The 20429-nt window shown below is 43.6% G+C and overlaps 2 protein-coding genes across 2 annotated transcripts in view; one reads left to right on the top strand and one right to left on the bottom strand.

The window, feature by feature from the left end:
- Window positions 1–3171: 3171 nt before the first annotated feature.
- On the top strand, window positions 3172–4119 carry LOC142301996 (olfactory receptor 9I1-like). The gene has a single exon (XM_075343068.1). It carries the CDS (start codon window positions 3172–3174, stop codon window positions 4117–4119), a length of 948 nt encoding a protein of 315 aa, XP_075199183.1.
- Window positions 4120–6594: 2475 nt separating this feature from the next.
- The window catches only part of LOC142301995 (aspartate aminotransferase, cytoplasmic-like), a 60718-nt gene continuing 46883 nt past the window's right edge, over window positions 6595–20429 (bottom strand). Inside the window, exons 6-9 of the mRNA XM_075343067.1 lie at window positions 19904–20054; window positions 13189–13354; window positions 11257–11399; window positions 6595–6856 (exon numbers count right to left, since the gene is read on the bottom strand). Of these exons, the coding sequence (XP_075199182.1) occupies window positions 6717–6856; window positions 11257–11399; window positions 13189–13354; window positions 19904–20054 (600 nt within the window). The 3' untranslated portion in view covers window positions 6595–6716. The remainder of the gene's footprint in view (window positions 6857–11256; window positions 11400–13188; window positions 13355–19903; window positions 20055–20429) is intronic.

Here is a 20429-nt window from a genome sequence, read left to right as displayed (position 1 = left end):
AGTGATTGTTAATCACATTAATACCATAGAAATCTTTGCTACTTGCATTACTGTGGTTTACAGGAGCAGTGAAAAGAAAAAAAAATGAAGTGCAGTCCCCCACCTATTTGTGATAACCAGCACAGGTAGAGTAGAGAGATGGGGGCAAGTATTTTCAGGCTGGGAAGGTCCATGGCTATTGGGCCCTTCCCAGCCTAAAAATAGCAAAGTGCAGCTGCCCCACAATTGGTGCCTTAATTACATGATCCATTGTGAAGTTTTACCTTGCTTATCCCAATTGCCTTGGTGCAGTGGCAATTGGGGTAATATATGGGATTAATGTCAGCTGTGATTTGTCAAAAATGACAGCTGCCATTAAGCTCTGGGTTAGTAATAGAGTGTCTATGAGACCCCTCATTATCAACCCTGTAAGTAAAAAGAAAAAAAAAAGACACACACAAAAATCTTTTATTTCATATAAAAACACACCCCCTTTCACCAATTTATTAAACCCAGTAACACCCCCCACATATCCGACATAATCCACATGTCGTCCCACAATGATCCGGGCTTTGCTGCATCCGAAGATTATGGTGAGCCATTATATTAGAACAGCTCTGGGACACACTGAGAGCAACGTGGGACCTGCCAGAAGTAACCTAAGGTGAACTCAATGCCAAACTGTGGGACTGTGGCCAGTTTATCCTTTGTTTTTTTCCTGTCTGACTGCATGTCATAGTGGCAGAGCAGTCCAACAGTCTGGCACTGAGTTCGCCTGAGGTCACTTCTGGTGGTTCTCACAGTACCCTCTGTCTGAGCCACCAGCTGTAACCTCAGGTGGACTCAGTCCCAAACTGTGGGACTGGCCAGTTTATCCTTTTGTTTTTTTCCTGTCTGACTGCATGTCATAGTTGCAGTGCAGTCCAACAGTCCGGCACTGAGTTCGCCAGAGGTCACTTCTGGTGGTTCTCACAGTACCCTCTGCCTGAGCCACCAGCTGTAACCTCAGGTGGACTCAGTGCCAAACTGTGGGACTGTGGCCAGTTTATGCTTTCGTTTTTTTCCTGTTGCTCCACTAAGTTTTCTGTTTTTAGGTTGTTGGGGTTTTTTTAATCCCTCATATGGTTCCAGTGCTTATTTTTACTTAGTGTGCTAATATACAAAATGTTTTGGACTTTACCAAGGGGGTGTTACTCACAGAATAATTCTGCAGAGTAGCTTAAAAACATGTCCCAGATGATCCTGTGAGCCATGCCCTCTTAGAAAATATCATAAAATCAGCAATATGTGAAAATACCCATATCCCGAATATACCAGAAGAAATTGCTAGACGGATTATTTCAGTTGGAAGAAGCAGGGTTTAGGACTATAGCAGATGCAATGTACTGTATAGTACTGTGAAAACATTTTAGGCAGGTGTGGAAGAAATGATGCTAAAAATGGTTTAAAAATTTATATGATCTCACTCACCTCTCCGCTGCCATCGCCACTCGACACTGGATTTCAGCTCTGTGCACATGACTCCGGAGTCTCGGTTATGCATACACCCGGCTTCATAGTACACATGAGCCAAAATCCGGGGTCATGCGCACTGAGCCAAAATCCAGTGTCGGGCGGCGATGGCAGCGGAGAGGTGAGTTGAGTGAGATCATCCTCTGATGCTGCGTATTTATTAGAATGTTAGCACGCCCACAGGGGTGTACTAACATGCCAATGGAGCCGACTAGCCATTGGAACTAACGCCCTTGGACTACTGCCCTCACTCATTAGCATATGATAAAAGATCTTTAGAAATACTTTTGCTAAAGATCCCTTTATCTATGCTAGTGTATACAGGAACAGTTAGGGTACCGTCACACTAAACGACGTACCAGCGATTCCAACCATGATATGACCTGGTCAGGATCGCTTGTACGTCGCTACAGGGTCGCTAGTGATCTGTAAAACCGTCAGATCTTCCCAACAACGCAGCAACGATACGGCGGTCGCTGGGACTCTGTCACATAGCACGATTTAAATCTTGATTAGTAACATAGGCGTGCATCTACATTCCCTTTTCCACGCCCCCTCTGCTCCGATTGGTTGTCATAACTGGGCGGCCTTGCCTTTAGAGAAGGCAACATAATAGCGCTTCCATCCTTGTCCATCCTTGTCTATCCTACAGTCCCGATGCAGAATGGACTGTATTATGATCTTCTGCTACACGCGGTCTGGGACAAGTGAATTCAGCCCTCTGAAATGTACTGCGATCTACAAGCCAGAACAGAAGATGGAAGCGGACAATCCGAATGCAGTAGCGATCACTGATCGGAACAGAGAGGGCGCGGAAAACAACGAAGATGCACGCCTACATGAGTCGCGAACGAGGTCGTTGGGTAAGGTGTCAAACACACCGATGTGTGCTGCCCTGCGAGAGCCCGACGACCAAAGAAAATGAACCAGAACAGTGTGTAACGATCAGCGGTTTCACAGCAGGGGCCAGGTCGCTGCTTAGTGTCACACACAGCGAGATCACTGATGAGGTCACTGCTGCGTCACATAAACCGTGACTCAGCAACGATCTCGCTATGTGAGAAGTACCCCTTAGGCAGGGATCAGCAATATGCTCCTAGAACTGCTTGTGGTTGCTGAGACAAAACAAAATGTGAATAATAAACCTTCCTTCTTATGACTCTTGGATAGCCAAAGATAATTACATTATTCACACAGAAAAATAATGGTGTTTGGGAAAAAAAGGAAAAATTTATCAAAATTCGATGGCTGTGGTTCTCAACATTAAATACGAACGACATATGACAATTTTCTTCTTTATGTGGTCCACAGGAGAGAATTTTTTTGGAGTAGGTAAGGATGTGTGTGAGGTTTATTATATTTCTACTAATGACTTGTACATGTTTCTTTGAAACAAAATATATTTTTCTATCCATTTTTTTATCATTTGCACTGAATCTGGTATAACGTCAGTGTGTCGTAGCATCTTATTCAATTTCTTCATGCTTTCATTTACAATACTTAGATGTACTATGTCCACACGCGTTAAAAGTAAAGACTAAAAATTTGCAAGGACATCTTTCACTTTCCCATCACTATGGTTAGAGATAAATAAATAAATCTCAGAATAATCCTATGTAAAAATAAGATATAGTTGTTGTTTTCTTATTTATTCCTACAGGTGAAGGTTCTGCTACAATTATGGAGTTAAAAAACAGCAGTAACAAAATGGTGGAATTCTTAATTGTTGGCTTTTCGGACCTGGCGGCCATACAAACCCCTCTGTTTTTCTACTTTCTTAATGTTTATATCTTGATCATATGTGGAAACCTGATCCTGGTTATTCTCATAATTTGGAGTCCCTCGCTTTCTACCCCCATGTACTTTTTCTTATGTAACCTCTCATCTCTTGATATTGTGTATACATCGGTCACTTGCCCGAAGCTCATTTCTGTTTTTGCCACCGGCAATGGCAGCATTTCATATGGAGAATGCATCCTACAGCTTTACTTTTTCATTGCATTTGGTAGCACGGAATATTTTTTACTGACCGTTATGTCCTATGACAGATATGTTGCAGTCTGTAAACCCCTGTATTACTCTGTCGTAATGAATCAACATGTATGCACTTTTGTAGCCATTGGCTCTTGGTTGGGTGGAGTAGTCGCCTCGATTCCGATTGCCACTGTTACCTCCACCTTTGACTATTGCAGCTCAAACCTCATCAATCACTTCTTCTGCGATATCAATGCTCTCATAAATCTGGCCTGTAACGACACAACACTTATTCACACTGTCATCCTGATCCAGGGGGTTGTGCTCGTGATGACATCTTTCATATTTACTCTAATGTCCTATGTACAAATATTATCAAGTATAATGAAGATCCGGACATCGAGCGGGAAGCACAAGACCTTCTCCACATGTGGCTCGCACCTCACAGTTGTGACTCTTTTCTATATTATGGTGTTTGTCCTGTATATGAGACCACCATCGTCAATGTCGTTAAGTCAAGCCAAAATATTGACCACGTTGTACGTATATAACATCCCCATGCTGAATCCAGTGGTGTACAGTTTTAGAAACCAGAGCGTAAAACAGGCTTTGAGGAAATTATTGAAATCATTATTACAATATAATGGTCTATAGTCCATAAGCCAATTGTCTGTTTTTTTATTTTCTATTTTTTATTAAAATTGACTAGAGATGAGCGAACCCAAATTTCGATTCTTTAGTTGCACAACCTGCCTTGGGCTAGTTCTGGCTTCACTGCTCTCCAGCACAGCAGGAGTTAATCCCTGCTGGCCTGTGATCAGCTGCTGGGACCTTAGGCTGTTGATCACCATCTCCAGCCTTTAGAAGGTTCTGAATTCTGGGGCTGAGTGACGGATATAGCTTTGCTTCTTCGGTTCCTGTGTTTACCTTGTCCTATGGTGATCTTTAAGTTTTGGTTTTGCGTGGTGTGTGAGTTTTCCAGTCGTGTTATTATTTCCTACCCCTTTTGCGTTATTCTCCAGTTCACCTATTGTCCCTCCTTTGTGTTTGAGAGCAGTGAGCACGAGTTTTCATTTACAATGTCTGTGATTATTTGTGGGGTTTTGGTGATTGGGCGTCTGGCCTGCTCCCTGTGTGGGGGGGAAGTATTATCAGGGCTTGGACAGGAGACAGGCTCACATTGAAGGCTCGAACCTGGCTACCATCAAATCTACCGTCGAGATAAGGGACATCCCAGGGGCCACAATCTTAGGGTCAGCCTAGGAACCCCTGTTCCATCCGTACTCTCCTGTGACACTTGCAGTGTTTGAACGGCTCGCACTGGAGGTGACAACATCATGATTGAATGTAGTGTGCAACCCCTTAAAAAATGGAAAAACCTCACCCACCATCCCTGGAAGTAATCTGTTCACGACTGGCTGCATGTGGGTGGAGACCTGAACTGCCCAATCAGTGACTAACATTGGAATTCAGGTCATGTCACGAGTCCCAAGCCAAACTTTATCCAAATTCCAACCGAACCCGCCGAACCGAACTTCAATGGATCCTCTCATCTCTAAAAGATACCCATAAAATTAAAGGGGTTGTCTCATCTTAGTAAATGGGCAAAATACTTGTAAAAATAAGCAACTTTGTAATTTACCCCTTATTAAAAATCCTCTCCGTTCTTAAGAACAGAAAGATTTTTAATCCTGAAGGTAGGAACATTAGACAACCCTTTAAAATTGATCACACGTTATTGTACTGCTTGGACCACGAGCAATAATTTATGATCTTTGAGGAAGCCTGTCCAGAAACCTGTCCATGTCTCTGGAGCATCACCACAAGCAAAATTAATCATTGGAGTGTTCTTATCAATAGCATGGGGCTCACAATGAGGGACATTATATCGTATGAGGTCGGAATAGAAGAAATTATTACTACATGAGGGTCACAATAAGGGACATTATTAATGTAGGTGACAAAAATGCGTTACTTTATTTGTGTGTGTGGTCATAATAGAAGACATTATTATTACATAAGGCCATAATGAGGAACATTATTGGTGTATAGGGCCATAATAGGGAAAATTCTTAGTTTAAGGGTTCCAAAATGTGGGACATCATTAGTGTATGAGGCCACAATGAGGGACATTTTTTGTGCATGAGGCCACAATGAGGGACATTTTTTGTGCATGAGGCCACAATGAGGGACATTTTTTGTGCATGAGGCCACAATGAGGGACATTTTTTGTGCATGAGGCCACAATGAGGGACATTTTTTGTGCATGAGGCCACAATGAGGGACATTTTTTGTGCATGAGGCCACAATGAGGGACATTTTTTGTGCATGAGGCCACAACGAGGGACATTACTAGTTTGTGATGCCACAATTATTAGTGAATACAGCCACAAATTAAGGACATTATTGGTGTACCGAGCCATAATGGGGGACATTATTACAATATGAAGGCCATAATGGAGGGCATTATTAGTGTATGGGGCCACAATGAAAGACATTATCTGTGTATGGGTCCACAATGAAAGACATTATCTGTGTATGGGGCAACAAATGGGAACATTATTGATCTATGTCAGAATGGAGGATATTATTACTAAATGGTGGCCACAAGAAGGAGCATTATAAGTGTATTGGGTATCAATGGTGGACATTATTACTATATGAAAGCCATAATGGGGGCATTCTTAGTGCATGGGGCAATAATGGAGGACATTATTACTATATGGGGGCCAAAATAGGGGACATTATTATTGTATAGAGCCACAAAGAAGGACATTATTCTTGTATCGGACCAAAATGGAGGACATTATTATAATATGGCAACCACAATGGGGAACATTAGTGTAGAGGGCCACAAGGGTGTACAATTATTAGTGTCTGGGGTCCACAATACTGTACAATTATTAGTGTATGGGGGCCACATTAGGGGACATTATTGGAGTATGGGGCCAATAAGTGTGGACATGAATAGGAGCTGCAGGGACAACAGGTCCTGAGAAGGTACTGCTGGGACTGAGATACCAGCTGCTGAATAGAGCCAGAGTAAATTTCATTGAGATACCCCTGACGTGGGGAGGGTCAAACTGGTGTACCCCAACTGGAGAGTCACTATTGCCAATTTTTGATTTGTATTAACCTAAGTATTCAGATTACAGTCCCCAAAAAAGCTTTTTAACCTTAGGGGTCTAATAATTGGTCTTCTCCCCTTGGTCTTGTGAGACTCCAGATGGCCTTCATGTATTTTCTGGCAGCTAATGGTCATTCATAGTAACATGATGTATGGCCTGTGTGACATAATCCAGATTATTTGCATTGAGGCCTGAGATATTCATCTGTCCATGTTCGGGTAGATATACGTGCGTCTCTTTAGCCAGGATAGCCACTTGATCGGCTGACATGAGAATAAAATACAAAATGATTACATTTCTGCAGCGTAAAAAAATATGTAAATAAAATTATAGAAGGATATTGCAATTAATTCTAGAGGTGCATCTTTGTAGATGAAGCAGCCATACCCTCCTAATTTTGATAACAGATAAACATATTCTTTAACCCCTTAAAGAACCAGGCAATATTTAGTTTTTTCACGTTCATGTATTGTTGACCATGGGAGGCTTAAATTAGTTGCCAATACTTATAACACCTTTTATAAATATCTATGTATACGCCCTAACCACTTTTGTAATTTGTGTTATTTGAAAAGTCCCTACAGTTCCCCCATATTGATAATCCCTATATTTCTTTTTTTTACTTTACTTACAATGACATTTTGTTTGAGGGGAGTCTCAAAAGGGACGTCACAGGAGAATGGCCCTGCAGTCACTTCTCCACAGCTTCTATCACAGCCCCCTGAAAAAGCACGTAATCATGGGGGTGCTGCAGTCACTTAAGGTGGTGTCACACACAGCGACGACGACAACGACGTCGCTGCTACGTCACCATTTTCTGTGACGTTGCAGCGACGTCCCGTCGCTGTCGCTGTGTGTGACATCCAGCAACGAGCTGGCCCCTGCTGTGAGGTCGTTGCTCGTTGCTGAATGTCCTGCTTCATTTTTTGGTCGTCGCTCTCCCGCTGTGAAGCACAGATCGCTGTGTGTGACAGCGAGAGAGCGACGAAATGAAGCGAGCAGGGAGCAGGAGCCGGCGTCTGGCAGCCTGCTGTAAGCTGTAACCAGGGTAAACATCGGGTAACCAAGGGAAGCCCTTTCCCTGGTTACCCGATATTTACCTTCGTTATCAGCCTCCTCCGCTCTTGCTGCTAGTGCCGGCTCCTGCTCTGTGCACATGTAGCTGCAGTACATATCGGGTAATTAACCCTATGTGTACTGTAGCTAGGAGAGCAAGGAGCCAGCGCTAAGCAGTGTGCGCGGCTCCCTGCTCTCTGCACTGTGACATGTATCTGCAGTACACATCGGGTTAATTAACCCGATGTGTACTGTAGCTAGGAGAGCAAGGAGCCAGCGCTAAGCAGTGTGCGCGGCTTCCTGCTCTCTGCACATGTAGCGGCGTTATGATCCCTGCTGCGTCGCTGTGTTTGACAGCTAAGCAGCGATAATAACAGCGACTTACAAGGTCGCTGTTTCGTCACAGAAAATGGTGACGTAACAGCGATGTCGTTGTCGCTGTCGCTATGTGTGAACCCAGCTTAACCACTGCTTCTATCACTTTTGTCCATTGATAACATCCAGATTCAAATGTGGTGATAGAAGCTGTGGGTGAGGTGACCGCAGTGCTGGCATACTACTTCTGTCACCCCCGCCTCTTTCACTGAAATAAGATATCATCAGGGTGATACCAGAGATGCCCCCTGATGATAATCCATTTCACAGTGGTGATAGAAGATGTGGGTGAGGTGACCGCAGTGCCAGCATACTACTTCTGTCACCTCCGACCCACAGTTCTGTCCCCAATGCCATACAGCTTCTGTCACCAATGCCATACAGCTTCTGTCACCCCCGCCTCTATCACTGAAATTTTATATCATCAGGGTGATACCAGAGAAGCCCCCTGATGATAATCCCTTTCATGGTGGTGATAAAAGCTGCGAGTGAGATGACCACAGTGCCGACATACTATTTCTGTCACCACACACCTGCAGTTCTGTCCCCAGTGCCATACAGCTTCTGTCACCCACACCTCTTTCACTGAAATTTTATATCATCAGGGTGATACCAGAGACGCCCCCTGATGATAATCCATTTCAGGGTGGTGCTAGAAGCTGTGGGGTGGCACTGTCGTCTCACACCCTGCTTCCTTCACCATCCCCAATGTAAACTCTTTTCATTGAAAAAAGTGGAGGTGACGGAGGCTGAGTGTTACTACTGTATATGTTACTATATGATTTCTTTTGTCCTGATGAAGGAGATGGATATGTCTCTGAAACGCGTAGACACGTAAAAATAAAAAGGAAGTCTTTTTAATCTACTGGATCTGTGGTTCTTAGCGCGGCGCAAAACCCGTTTCTTTTCTCCTTATATTTTATAGAGGCTGTGTGTTGGCAGTGACAGAAGTGTGGAGGTGGTGATAGACGCTGTGGTGCTGTGGTTACTTTTCCCTGCCTCTACTGATTGATTCTTGAGATAAGTAGAGGGTGGTAGTCACCAACACTGAGGTAAATGACCATAGCGCCATTCACAGATGTGCTGTTTGGTGTAAGGGGCACTTTGCACACTACGACATCGCAGGTGCGATGTCGGTGGGGTCATGTCGAAAGTGACGCACTTCCGGCGTCGCTCTCGACATCGTAGTATGTAAATCCTACATGATACGATTAACGAGCGCAAAAGCGTCGTAATCGTATCATCGGTGTAGTGTCGGGGAATTCCATAATTATGCTGCTGCGACGGTACGATGTTGTTCCTCGCTCCTGCGGCAGCACACATCGCTGTGTATGCAGCCGTTGGAGCGAGGAATATCTCCTTACCTGCTAACCGCAGCTCATGCTGACTATGCTGAAGGAAGGAGGTGGGCCGGATGTTTACGTCCCGCTCATCTCCGCCCCTCCGCTTCTATTGGCCGCCTGCCGTGTGACGTCGCTGTGACGCCGCATGACCCGCCCCCTTAATAAAAAGGCGGTTCGCCGGCCAGAGCGACGTTGCAGGGCAGGTAAGTGCATGTGAAGCTGCCGTAGCGATAATATTCGCTACGGCAGCTATCACAATGATATCGCAGCTGTGATGGGGGGCGGGGACTATCGCGCTCGGCATCACAAGCATTGTGTTGCAATGTCATAGTGTGCAAAGTGCCCCTAAGGGGGCAGATAGAAGCTGCGAGGAAGTTACTGCAGAGCCATACTCCTGTCCAGTTGAAACTCCCCTCAAACATCACAGGAAGTAAAGTAAAAACAAAACACATACAGTATAAATATTAGCTGTATAGAAAAAAAAACAGCAGATAATTAAAAAAAAGCAAATAAAAGTTTTAAATACTTAAATATAAATATTTATAAAGGGCGTTAGAAGGATTGGACAACCCCTTTAAGTTTGTGATTGCATAATTGATACAATACATTGCAGTGCTATGGTTTTGTAGTGTATTGTATAAGTAAAAGTCGTTCAATTAGATTCATATGAATAATAACATGGCAGACACAAAGGCCTTGAGGGGTCCCCTGACTGCCATGACAGCTCCTAGGCACCATGTACTCAGGATGAAGGGTTGCCAATAGGACACCCCACCAGTGCCTACATTCCTGAATGTCTTTTTCTAAAAGGGCAATCTCAATATTAGATAGGTGGTGGCTAACCCTTGACAACCCCATCAATCACCTTTTTGGGTGGCCATGACACTCCAATAATAACTGCTTTCTCCTCATTGCTTACCTGTCACGCATGGACTTGAGGAAGGTCCAGCATGCAGCGAGACACACAACATGGGGTTCACCGACAACAAACAAGTGGTACACTGGGGACACTAAAATAATGGAGGGCCCTGGTGCTAGGGAAGAGGATGATGGAACACCTCCTGCACTTGCCTGGAGCTGGTGCATTCCTAGCTCATCCTTATACAGTTTCTGCACCTGTTGCTGAGCTGGATACCTGAACCCCTGAGAGACCCTGTATTAGCCCTGGTAAGTGAGCTGGCCAGTGAGGATCGCTAGTCCCACCGCTGCACTAATAGAAGAAGGGAAATAAAACAGATAGGGGAAACAACAAAGGATGAAGCCCAAGTACACAGCTTCAGTCAGACACCAGGACTGCAGCCTACACTGCTTCACTGCAACAAAGGCTCCAGCAGCTCCTTCCACCTCGAGGCCTAGCTACAGAAAGGATTAAGAATAACCAGCGCCTTCTACTGGGAGTTTTGACCATATATAGGGGAAGGGAGTGGTCACCAACTGGAAGCACCTGAGGCCCGGAGTCAGAAGCTGCTGGAAAGTAAAACTGACATTAACCTTTTCAATACCGAAGGAATGGGAATTATGTTTAATGTGAGGAGTCTCATATAACAAAGAGAGACTCTGGTCCAGATTCTGGATGCAGAGAGATGGCCTTGACATTACCACGCACAGTTTTGTACTTCTTGTAGTGGCTATCCATTATATTACAGCTTTTCTCTATTCCAAAAAATGGGGCTGAGCTGTGATTCTAGGCACCACCACTACTTGTAGGACAGACCTTTTCCCGTTTCATAATAAAGCGGGTGTGGTGCTCACTGGACAGCCACGGTCTCTTCAGACAGATGATGGTACCAAGATTTCCCACAGATCTTATTTTTAGAAATGGCTGCTAATAATGGTTAGTGTCACTCAAATTAAAGAAAAATCCACAAAGCCATCATACAGATACTTACACGTTAACCCTGTAAAAGCAAAGACACCAGCTTGGTCCGTGAGATGCTCCCAAGATCTTAGGGTTTCCAAAAGTCGGAGCTTCTCTCTAATTTTTTCTCTGATAATCATGAGGCGCCTTACTGTCATTTTCAGACTGTCCTTCCTATGGGAGAGAAAAAAGGTGTTAAATAGAAAAGAAACTCCGAGCATTATATACATTATAGATGTTAAATATAGCCCAAAGACGTACTGTCATGGTCATCTCCCTGCTGTTTTGAGACTAGTGACACCTTAGGACTGGAGCCTCCCATCTCCATCTTGACTCCTCATTTAAATGAAGTTTCATCTCCTTTTGGCGTCTCATGAGTTAATTTCTTGTTTTGTGGCCAGCAGCTCTGAGCAGGGCAGGTCAGCTGTAGCTGCTTTGGGTCCACACCCATTTAGGATAAATATTGGAGTTTTCCCAACAGTCTTTGCTGCTGTTAGAATTAATTTCTACTTTCGCCATCCTGGTGGAAGGTACTGCTGAGGTTTTGTCCTGTGCCCATTCACCTGCTACTTTACAGTCCGTCTGCTACCGTGAAGTTTGGTGTTTTGTATCCTTCTGTTTATTCCCCCATCTGTATTTCCCTTCTCTTCATGTTTATTAGTGTAGTGGCGAGTCTAGTGAACTCGTTGGCCTACTCACTAGTCAGGGTGAGTTTATGGCCAGATGAGGGACTTAGGTATCCTGCTCGCTGATAGTTTGAAAGAACCTGTGTAGGGAAGCTAGGGAGCTCAGGAGTAAGCTTGAGGTGAGTTCAGGAGGTGCCCCCTTACACCACTCCCTAGCGGCAGGGACCTCCGTTATAATGTGACACCGGTGTTCCCCCCTTTTTGTGTTTTTTTTTGTAGTGTGTCAGACGCCCATTTGGTCTGATTGCATGTGTCATGCATTATATACAGACATCTCCTATTCTGTGCGTGACACGTACAGAGGATTTTTTTCTCATCCACTGTGGTTTATCTATCATCTTATCCTGGTGAAGAAGGATCTATTGGTTCTGATTTCAGTCCAGGACGGCCGTCATCTATGGATAGACACAGGTGTACACTCGAATGAAAGCCACGTGATATTAGTTTCCCGACAGTTCCATTACAAGCAAAATGAGATGTTCCATTGGGGCTTATCTTCTGCTATCACAATCGGAGGGGCTCTGATTTGAATAGTGGCTAAGGGTACCGTCTCACTAAACAACGTACCAGCGATTCCGACCACAATATGACCTGGTTAGGATTGCGGGTGCGTCGCTACATGGTCGCTTGTGAGCTGTCAATCAGGCATTTCTCACCAGCCACCAGCGACTCCTGTAACGATGCTGCACTTGGTAACCAGGGTAAATATCGGGTAACTAAGCAAAGCGCTTTGCTTGGTTACCCGATATTTACTCTGGTTACAAGCGTCCACCGCTTAGCTCTGGCTCCCTGCACACGTAGCCAGGGTACACATCAGGTTACTAAGCACAGCGCCTTGCTTAGTTACCCGATATTTACTCTGGTTACCAGCGTAGGCTGCTTACACAGAGGTGCTAGTTGGTCTCCCACAGTCAAACACGCCGATGTGTGCTGCACAGCGAGAGACCAACGACCAAAATATGAACCAGAACAGTGTGTAACGATTAGTGATTTCACAGCAGGGGCCAGGTCGCTGCTTAGTGTCACACACAGCGAGATCGCTGATGAGGTCACTGGTACGTCACAAAACCTGTGACTCAGCAGCGATCTCGCTATGTGAGAAGTACCCCTAACTGTGTGGGAAATTACGGAAATCTCCCAAGAGTAGGTGGGCCTCAAAATGGAGGTGCAAGAGTAATGATGGGGCACAACTTAACCACCCAGGAAATGTTGGCAACTGTGTAGTTTTCATAATCAGTCACCAGGGAAGATAATATGATCATAACCAAAGATCTTACCATTCTACGTACAATGATGGATTATTCAGCAGCGTTGCCACCACCCGTGAACCCACGCATGGAGGCGTTGACCATATTTCACGAGCGAGACTTTCCAGCTGGGAACGGACACTGATAACAGCTTCATTACTCTTCATAACGATTAACAGATTCCCGACTCTATCCCCTGCAGATCAGCAAATACCACAGGGAACAGATTAATTACCCTCTGATAGCAACTCATTAATATAATAAAGGTCTCGTCTCCAATTCATATGATAGGACATAACATTCTAGCAATCCTGAGATTGGGGCTTTGGATTTGCAGGCCCATTCTAAACGGAGCAAAGGTGTGTATGTTCGGCCTTCACTCCATTCATTATCTATGTGAGTGCTGAAAATAACCAAATGTTGCACTCTGTGTTCCTATAGACAATGAACGGAGCAGAGGCCGAGCATATGCACCTACAAAACCTAAATAACGGGCTGCAGAGCACCATTCTCTGGGTTCCAAAGCCCCCTTTTAAGGTTTGCTGGAATCCCAGTAGTCATATCCTAACCAGTCAGCAAATTATAGGGGATAACTTGTATTTTTGGGGAAAATAATCCTTAAATGTTTTTGTCATTAGGGCTTCAATGGAATAAAAGGCAAAGATTGCAATTGGTATCTCTGCCACGAGATGGCAGCACAAAGATTGAAGTCTATGTTTTGGCCACCAGATGGCAGCATTGTAACTGTTTTTTCTCATCTACTGTAAAGGCAGTCAATGGAGCCATAATTATTTTTGTCAGGAATCAGAACTAAAAGAATAGCAGTATGTAAGTCAAAACGTAAAATACATCCCATAGTTACAGTTACACCATTAATTAAGGGAAGGATCTATTAGGGCTTCTCTCTAAAATGTTGGCAGAAATACTGTGAAACATGATAGAGCTGCTAATAAAGTCTCACAGATGTGAGAGATACATTCACACGTCATAAAATGTATGTGCACCTCATGTAATCTATCTACACACAATATATATACTGTATACTACACATTTATATAAACCACAATATATCCAGTCCACAAACACTATATATATTTATATACAGTGTGTCCACCCATATCCTGTCCACCGCCAGTAACTTGAGAACGGCGGCAGCTATAGGCATAGAAGTGGTGTCTAGGTATAGTAAAGTATCCATGCACTACGCAATGAAACTACCTATAGCGCCACCTGGTGGAAAATAACAGAGTTAGCATTTTTATCTCGAAAACGTAACGAGATACAGAAAAAAAGCGAAATACAAAGTTGGCATGATCAATTCAATACGAATCGACACCTTACATACAGAAATGCTATGATATGAAACCCATGACCCCCTCCAAAACATTGAATGCTGGTCACGCATATGGCACTCATTTAACTTTGATGCTCAAAGTGGCCCCCGTCAGCTGCAATGCACATCTGCACTCTGCACAGCATACTGTATATTGCTGCACGTTGTGCAATATGGTAGGTGACACGTTTGCACAAGCATCTGTGATACGTCGTCGTAGGTCCTGCAATGTTGGTGGAGGGGTCGCATACACCTGCTGGTTGATGTGACCTCACAGAAAGAAGTCCAATGGTATTAGGTCAGATGAGCGTGGAGGCCACTCCACACAGCCACCATACCCAATGACTTGTAGGAAGGTCTCCATGAGGTATCGCTTCACGTCCGCAGCCTTGTGAGTTTTACACATTCTAATCATAGCATTTCTGTATGCAAGGTGTCGATTCGTATTGAATTGATGATGCCCTGCAACTTTGTAATTCACTTTTTTTCTCTATCTCGTTCCGTTTTCGAGATAAAAATGCTAACTCCGTTGTTTTCCACCAGGTGGTGCTATAGGTGGTTTCATTGCAAAGCGCATGGATACTTTACTATACCTAGACACCACTTCTATGCCTATAGCTGCCGCCGTTCTCAAGTTAATGACAGTGGACAGGATATGGGTGAACACACTGTATATGCACAGTGTATATATATATATATATATATAGTTAGGTCCAGAAATATTTGGACAGTGACACAATTTTCGCGAGTTGGGCTCTGCATGCCACCACATTGGATTTGAAATGAAATCTCTACAACAGAATTCAAGTGCAGATTGTAACGTTTAATTTGAAGGTTTGAACAAAAATATCTGATAGAAATTGTAGGAATTGTACACATTTCTTTACAAACACTCCACATTTTAGGAGGTCAAAAGTAATTGGACAAATAAACCAAACCCAAAAAAAAATTTTTTATTTTCAATATTTTGTTGCGAATCCTTTGGAGGCAATCACTGCCTTAAGTCTGGAACCCATGGACATCACCAAACGCTGGGTTTCCTCCTTCTTAATGCTTTGCCAGGCCTTTACAGCCGCAGCCTTCAGGTCTTGCTTGTTTGTGGGTCTTTCCGTCTTAAGTCTGGATTTGAGCAAGTGAAATGCATGCTCAATTGGGTTAAGATCTGGTGATTGACTTGGCCATTGCAGAATGTTCCACTTTTTTGCACTCATGAACTCCTGGGTAGCTTTGGCTGTATGCTTGGGGTCATTGTCCATCTGTACTATGAAGCGCCGTCCGATCAACTTTGCGGCATTTGGCTGAATCTGGGCTAAAAGTATATCCCGGTACACTTCAGAATTCATCCGGCTACTCTTGTCTGCTGTTATGTCATTAATAAACACAAGTGACCCAGTGCCATTGAAAGCCATGCATGCCCATGCCATCACGTTGCTTCCACCATGTTTTACAGAGGACGTGGTGTGCCTTGGATCATGTGCCATTCCCTTTCTTCTCCAAACTTTTTTCTTCCCATCATTCTGGTACAGGTTGATCTTGGTCTCATCTGTCCATAGAATACTTTTCCAGAACTGAGCTGGCTTCATGAGGTGTTTTTCAGCAAATTTAACTCTGGCCTGTCTATTTTTGAAATTGATGAATGGTTTGCATCTAGATGTGAACCCTTTGTATTTACTTTCATGGAGTCTTCTCTTTACTGTTGACTTAGAGACAGATACACCTACTTCACTGAGAGTGTTCTGGACTTCAGTTGATGTTGTGAACGGGTTCTTCTTCACCAAAGATAGTATGCGGCGATCATCCACCACTGTTGTCATCCGTGGACGCCGAGGCCTTTTTGAGTTCCCAAGCTCACCAGTCAATTCCTTTTTTCTCAGAATGTACCTGACTGTTGATTTTGCTACTCCAAGCATGTCTGCTATCTCTCTGATGGATTTTTTCTTTTTTTTCAGCTTCAGGATGTTCTGCTTCACCTCAATTGAGAGTTCCTTAGACCGCATATTGTCTGGTCACAGCAACAGCTTCCAAATGCAAAACCACACACCTGTAATCAACCCCAGACCTTTTAACTACTTCATTGATTACAGGTTAACGAGGGAGACGCCTTCAGAGTTAATTGCAGCCCTTAGAGTCCCTTGTCCAATTACTTTTGGTCCCTTGAAAAAGAGGAGGCTATGCATTACAGAGCTATGATTCCTAAACCCTTTCTCCGATTTGGATGTGAAAACGCTCATATTGCAGCTGGGAGTGTGCACTTTCAGCCCATATTATATATATAATTGTATTTCTGAACATGTTTTTGTAAACAGCTAAAATGACAAAACTTGTGTCACTGTCCAAATATTTCTGGACCTAACTGTATATATATACAGTTAAAACCAAAAGTTTGAAAAAAACCTGAAAGTTTATCTAAAACAATGTGTCTGGAAAAGACACATCTGCAGGTGTTTCCCTCCACTCTCTATAAAGACACATCTGCAGGTTTTTCCCTCCGCTCTCTATAAAGACACATCTGCAGGTTTTTCCCTCCACTCTCTATAAAGACACATCTGCAGGTTTTTCCCTTCACTCTCTATAAAGACACATCTGCAGGTTTTTCTCACTATCTGACATGAAATCAAAATAAACCTTTCCCGTTTTAGATCAATTAGGAATCAAAATTATTTATATTTGCCAAATGTCAGAATAATAAGAGTGATAATGTTTTAAGGGATTTTTATTACACCAGTAGGTGTAGATTGAATGCCGGAATATTGTGTAAAAATTTAGCACCAAATCTGCATCTCTTGGCAAAAAATGCAGTTTTCTGTCAAGACATGTAGGTCTGTGAACTCAGTGAGAGTTCATTGAGGTCACTTGAGGCCAGGCAACTTGTAATCACAGGTGGGAGGGCTGTGGAACCACCAGCTGTGTCTGCAAATAACCTGAGTGACATCACTGATCATTGCGGTTCAGTTCCTGCCTGAACCTCACAGTGGGCAGTCATGTTCCATGATCGCGCACTGTGCCTTCAGTAATGTAGCAGAGCTGGGATTGTTGTGGAACCTCATGTGGATTACATCAGACCTGGGTGTTTTAGGAGTTAATAAAGTGGTGAAAGAGGGTAATATTTTGTCTTTTATTTCAAATAAAGGATTTTTTGTTTGTTTTTGTTTGTTTAGTTTCACTTACAGATTAATAATTGCGCGGGCGGAATCGGCGAACCTTCACCAATCCGATCCTTGGCAGTATTGCTCATCTCTAATTCTGGACCTGCCGTTGCCCCATTGCCAGGAGGAAATTAACTTTATTCCTCCAGCAGCATTCAGTTTCCAATCATAGAGGTGGTGCTACACTGTACAAAGTGAGCTGTGGCTGTAACCTCACTCCCGGCACTGACTGACAGCCAGCTCTAATGCTGAGGTGGCTGTCAGTCAGTGCCAAGGGCACAGTTACAGACATCTCTCACTTTGCACAGAGCGTTGACTAAAAACATGCCAGCACCACCTCTATGACTGGAAGCTGAGTGCTGCTGGGAGGAATAAAGGTAATTTCCTCCCAGCAGCGGGGCTCTCAGTGCAGGCACTGGGCTGGTTCAAAAAGCTATTAACCTGCTGATTAGCCCTATATCTGCAGTGTTTTCCCTTTAATTTTAGCATTAATGTAAATACTGAAACTTTGCGAAAACCAAAATTTGTCAGTCTCAAAACTTTTGACCGCATCTGTATATAACCTGTCCATGTACCATATACAGTTAGGTCCAGAAATATTTGGACAGTGACACAAGTTTTGTTATTTTAGATGTTTACAAAAACATGTTCAGAAATACAATTATATATATAATATGGGCTGAAAGTGCACACTCCCAGCTGCAATATGAGAGTTTTCACATCCAAATCGGAGAAAGGGTTTAGGAATCATAGCTCTGTAATGCATAGCCTCCTCTTTTTCAAGGGACCAAAAGTAATTGGACAAGGGACTCTAAGGGCTGCAATTAACTCAGAAGGCGTCTCCCTCGTTAACCTGTAATCAATGAAGTAGTTAAAAGGTCTGGGGTTGATTACAGGTGTGTGGTTTTGCATTTGGAAGCTGTTGCTGTGACCATACAACATGCGGTCTAAGGAATTCTCAATTGAGGTGAAGCAGAACATCCTGAGGCTGAAAAAAAAGAAAAAATCCATCAGAGAGATAGCAGACATGCTTGGAGTAGCAAAATCAACAGTCGGGTACATTCTGGGAAAAAAGGAATTGACTGGTGAGCTTGGGAACTCAAAAAGGCCTGGGCGTCCACGGATGACAACAGTGGTGGATGATCGCCGCATACTTTCTTTGGTGAAGAAGAACCCGTTCACAACATCAACTGAACTCCAGAACACTCTCAGTGAAGTAGGTGTATCTGTCTCTAAGTCAACAGTAAAGAGAAGACTCCATGAAAGTAAATACAAAGGGTTCACATCTAGATGCAAACCATTCATCAATTCCAAAAATAGACAGGCCAGAGTTAAATTTGCTGAAAAACACCTCATGAAGCCAGCTCAGTTCTGGAAAAGTATTCTATGGACAGATGAGACAAAGATCAACCTGTACCAGAATGATGGGAAGAAAAAAGTTTGGAGAAGAAAGGGAACGACACATAATCCAAGGCACACCACATCCTCTGTAAAACATGGTGGAGGCAACGTGATGGCATGGGCATGCATGGCTTTCAATGGCACTGGGTCACTTGTGTTTATTGATGACATAACAGCAGACAAGAGTAGCCGGATGAATTCTGAAGTGTACCGGGATATACTTTCAGCCCAGATTCAGCCAAATGCCGCAAAGTTGATCGGACGGCGCTTCATAGTACAGATGGACAATGACCCCAAGCATACAGCCAAAGCTACCCAGGAGTTCATGAGTGCAAAAAAGTGGAACATTCTGCAATGGCCAAGTCAATCACCAGATCTTAACCCAATTGAGCATGCATTTCACTTGCTCAAATCCAGACTTAAGACGGAAAGACCCACAAACAAGCAAGACCTGAAGGCTGCGGCTGTAAAGGCCTGGCAAAGCATTAAGAAGGAGGAAACCCAGCGTTTGGTGATGTCCATGGGTTCCAGACTTAAGGCAGTGATTGCCTCCAAAGGATTCGCAACAAAATATTGAAAATAAAAATATTTTGTTTGGGTTTGGTTTATTTGTCCAATTACTTTTGACCTCCTAAAATGTGGAGTGTTTGTAAAGAAATGTGACAATTCCTACAATTTCTATCAGATATTTTTGTTCAAACCTTCAAATTAAACGTTACAATCTGCACTTGAATTCTGTTGTAGAGGTTTCATTTCAAATCCAATGTGGTGGCATGCAGAGCCCAACTCGCGAAAATTGTGTCACTGTCCAAAGATTTCTGGACCTAACTGTAATTTCTACATACCTTATATAATCTATACTCACCATATAATCCAAAACTTGCGGAGAACGACTGGGCGCAGAAGAGCTCAAAGCCTTCAGATGCAAAGTAACGCACGGGCCACGCATCTGCGTCCACATCCCCGGAGCCCAGGCCCTGATCTTTAAGGTGGAAGAAGGGGAACATGTTCTTTCTCTAAAATAAATGTAAAGATACTTAACCAAAATGGCACCGACCACAGAGGTCTGATACCTGTACTGTAACAAACATTGCAGCTTGGTGGGATTTGAACCCAGGAACCCAGCGCTGCAAGCCTACCATGTTAACCACTGAGCCACCGTCACGCCCAAGGCAACACTTAACAAAAAGAGGGGAGCCAGAACTGCCTATGAATGGCATGCAACAATTAAAAGTGTAAATTCACAAATTATTCCAACTGAAATGAGATTTTTAGCAAACAATTTATCAATTTTTTGAGCCACCCCTGCCACGTCATGTCAAATTTCAATATTTTCATTGTGCCATGCGGCCTCCTAAATTTGTTAAAAGCAGAACCATATTAGAGCAACA

The sequence above is a fragment of the Anomaloglossus baeobatrachus genome, chromosome 4 (assembly GCF_048569485.1).
Source record: "Anomaloglossus baeobatrachus isolate aAnoBae1 chromosome 4, aAnoBae1.hap1, whole genome shotgun sequence".
Lineage (NCBI taxonomy): Eukaryota > Metazoa > Chordata > Amphibia > Anura > Aromobatidae > Anomaloglossus > Anomaloglossus baeobatrachus.
The sequence above is the reverse complement of the archived record's forward strand: the minus strand, read 5'-3'. Positions and strand labels throughout refer to the sequence as shown.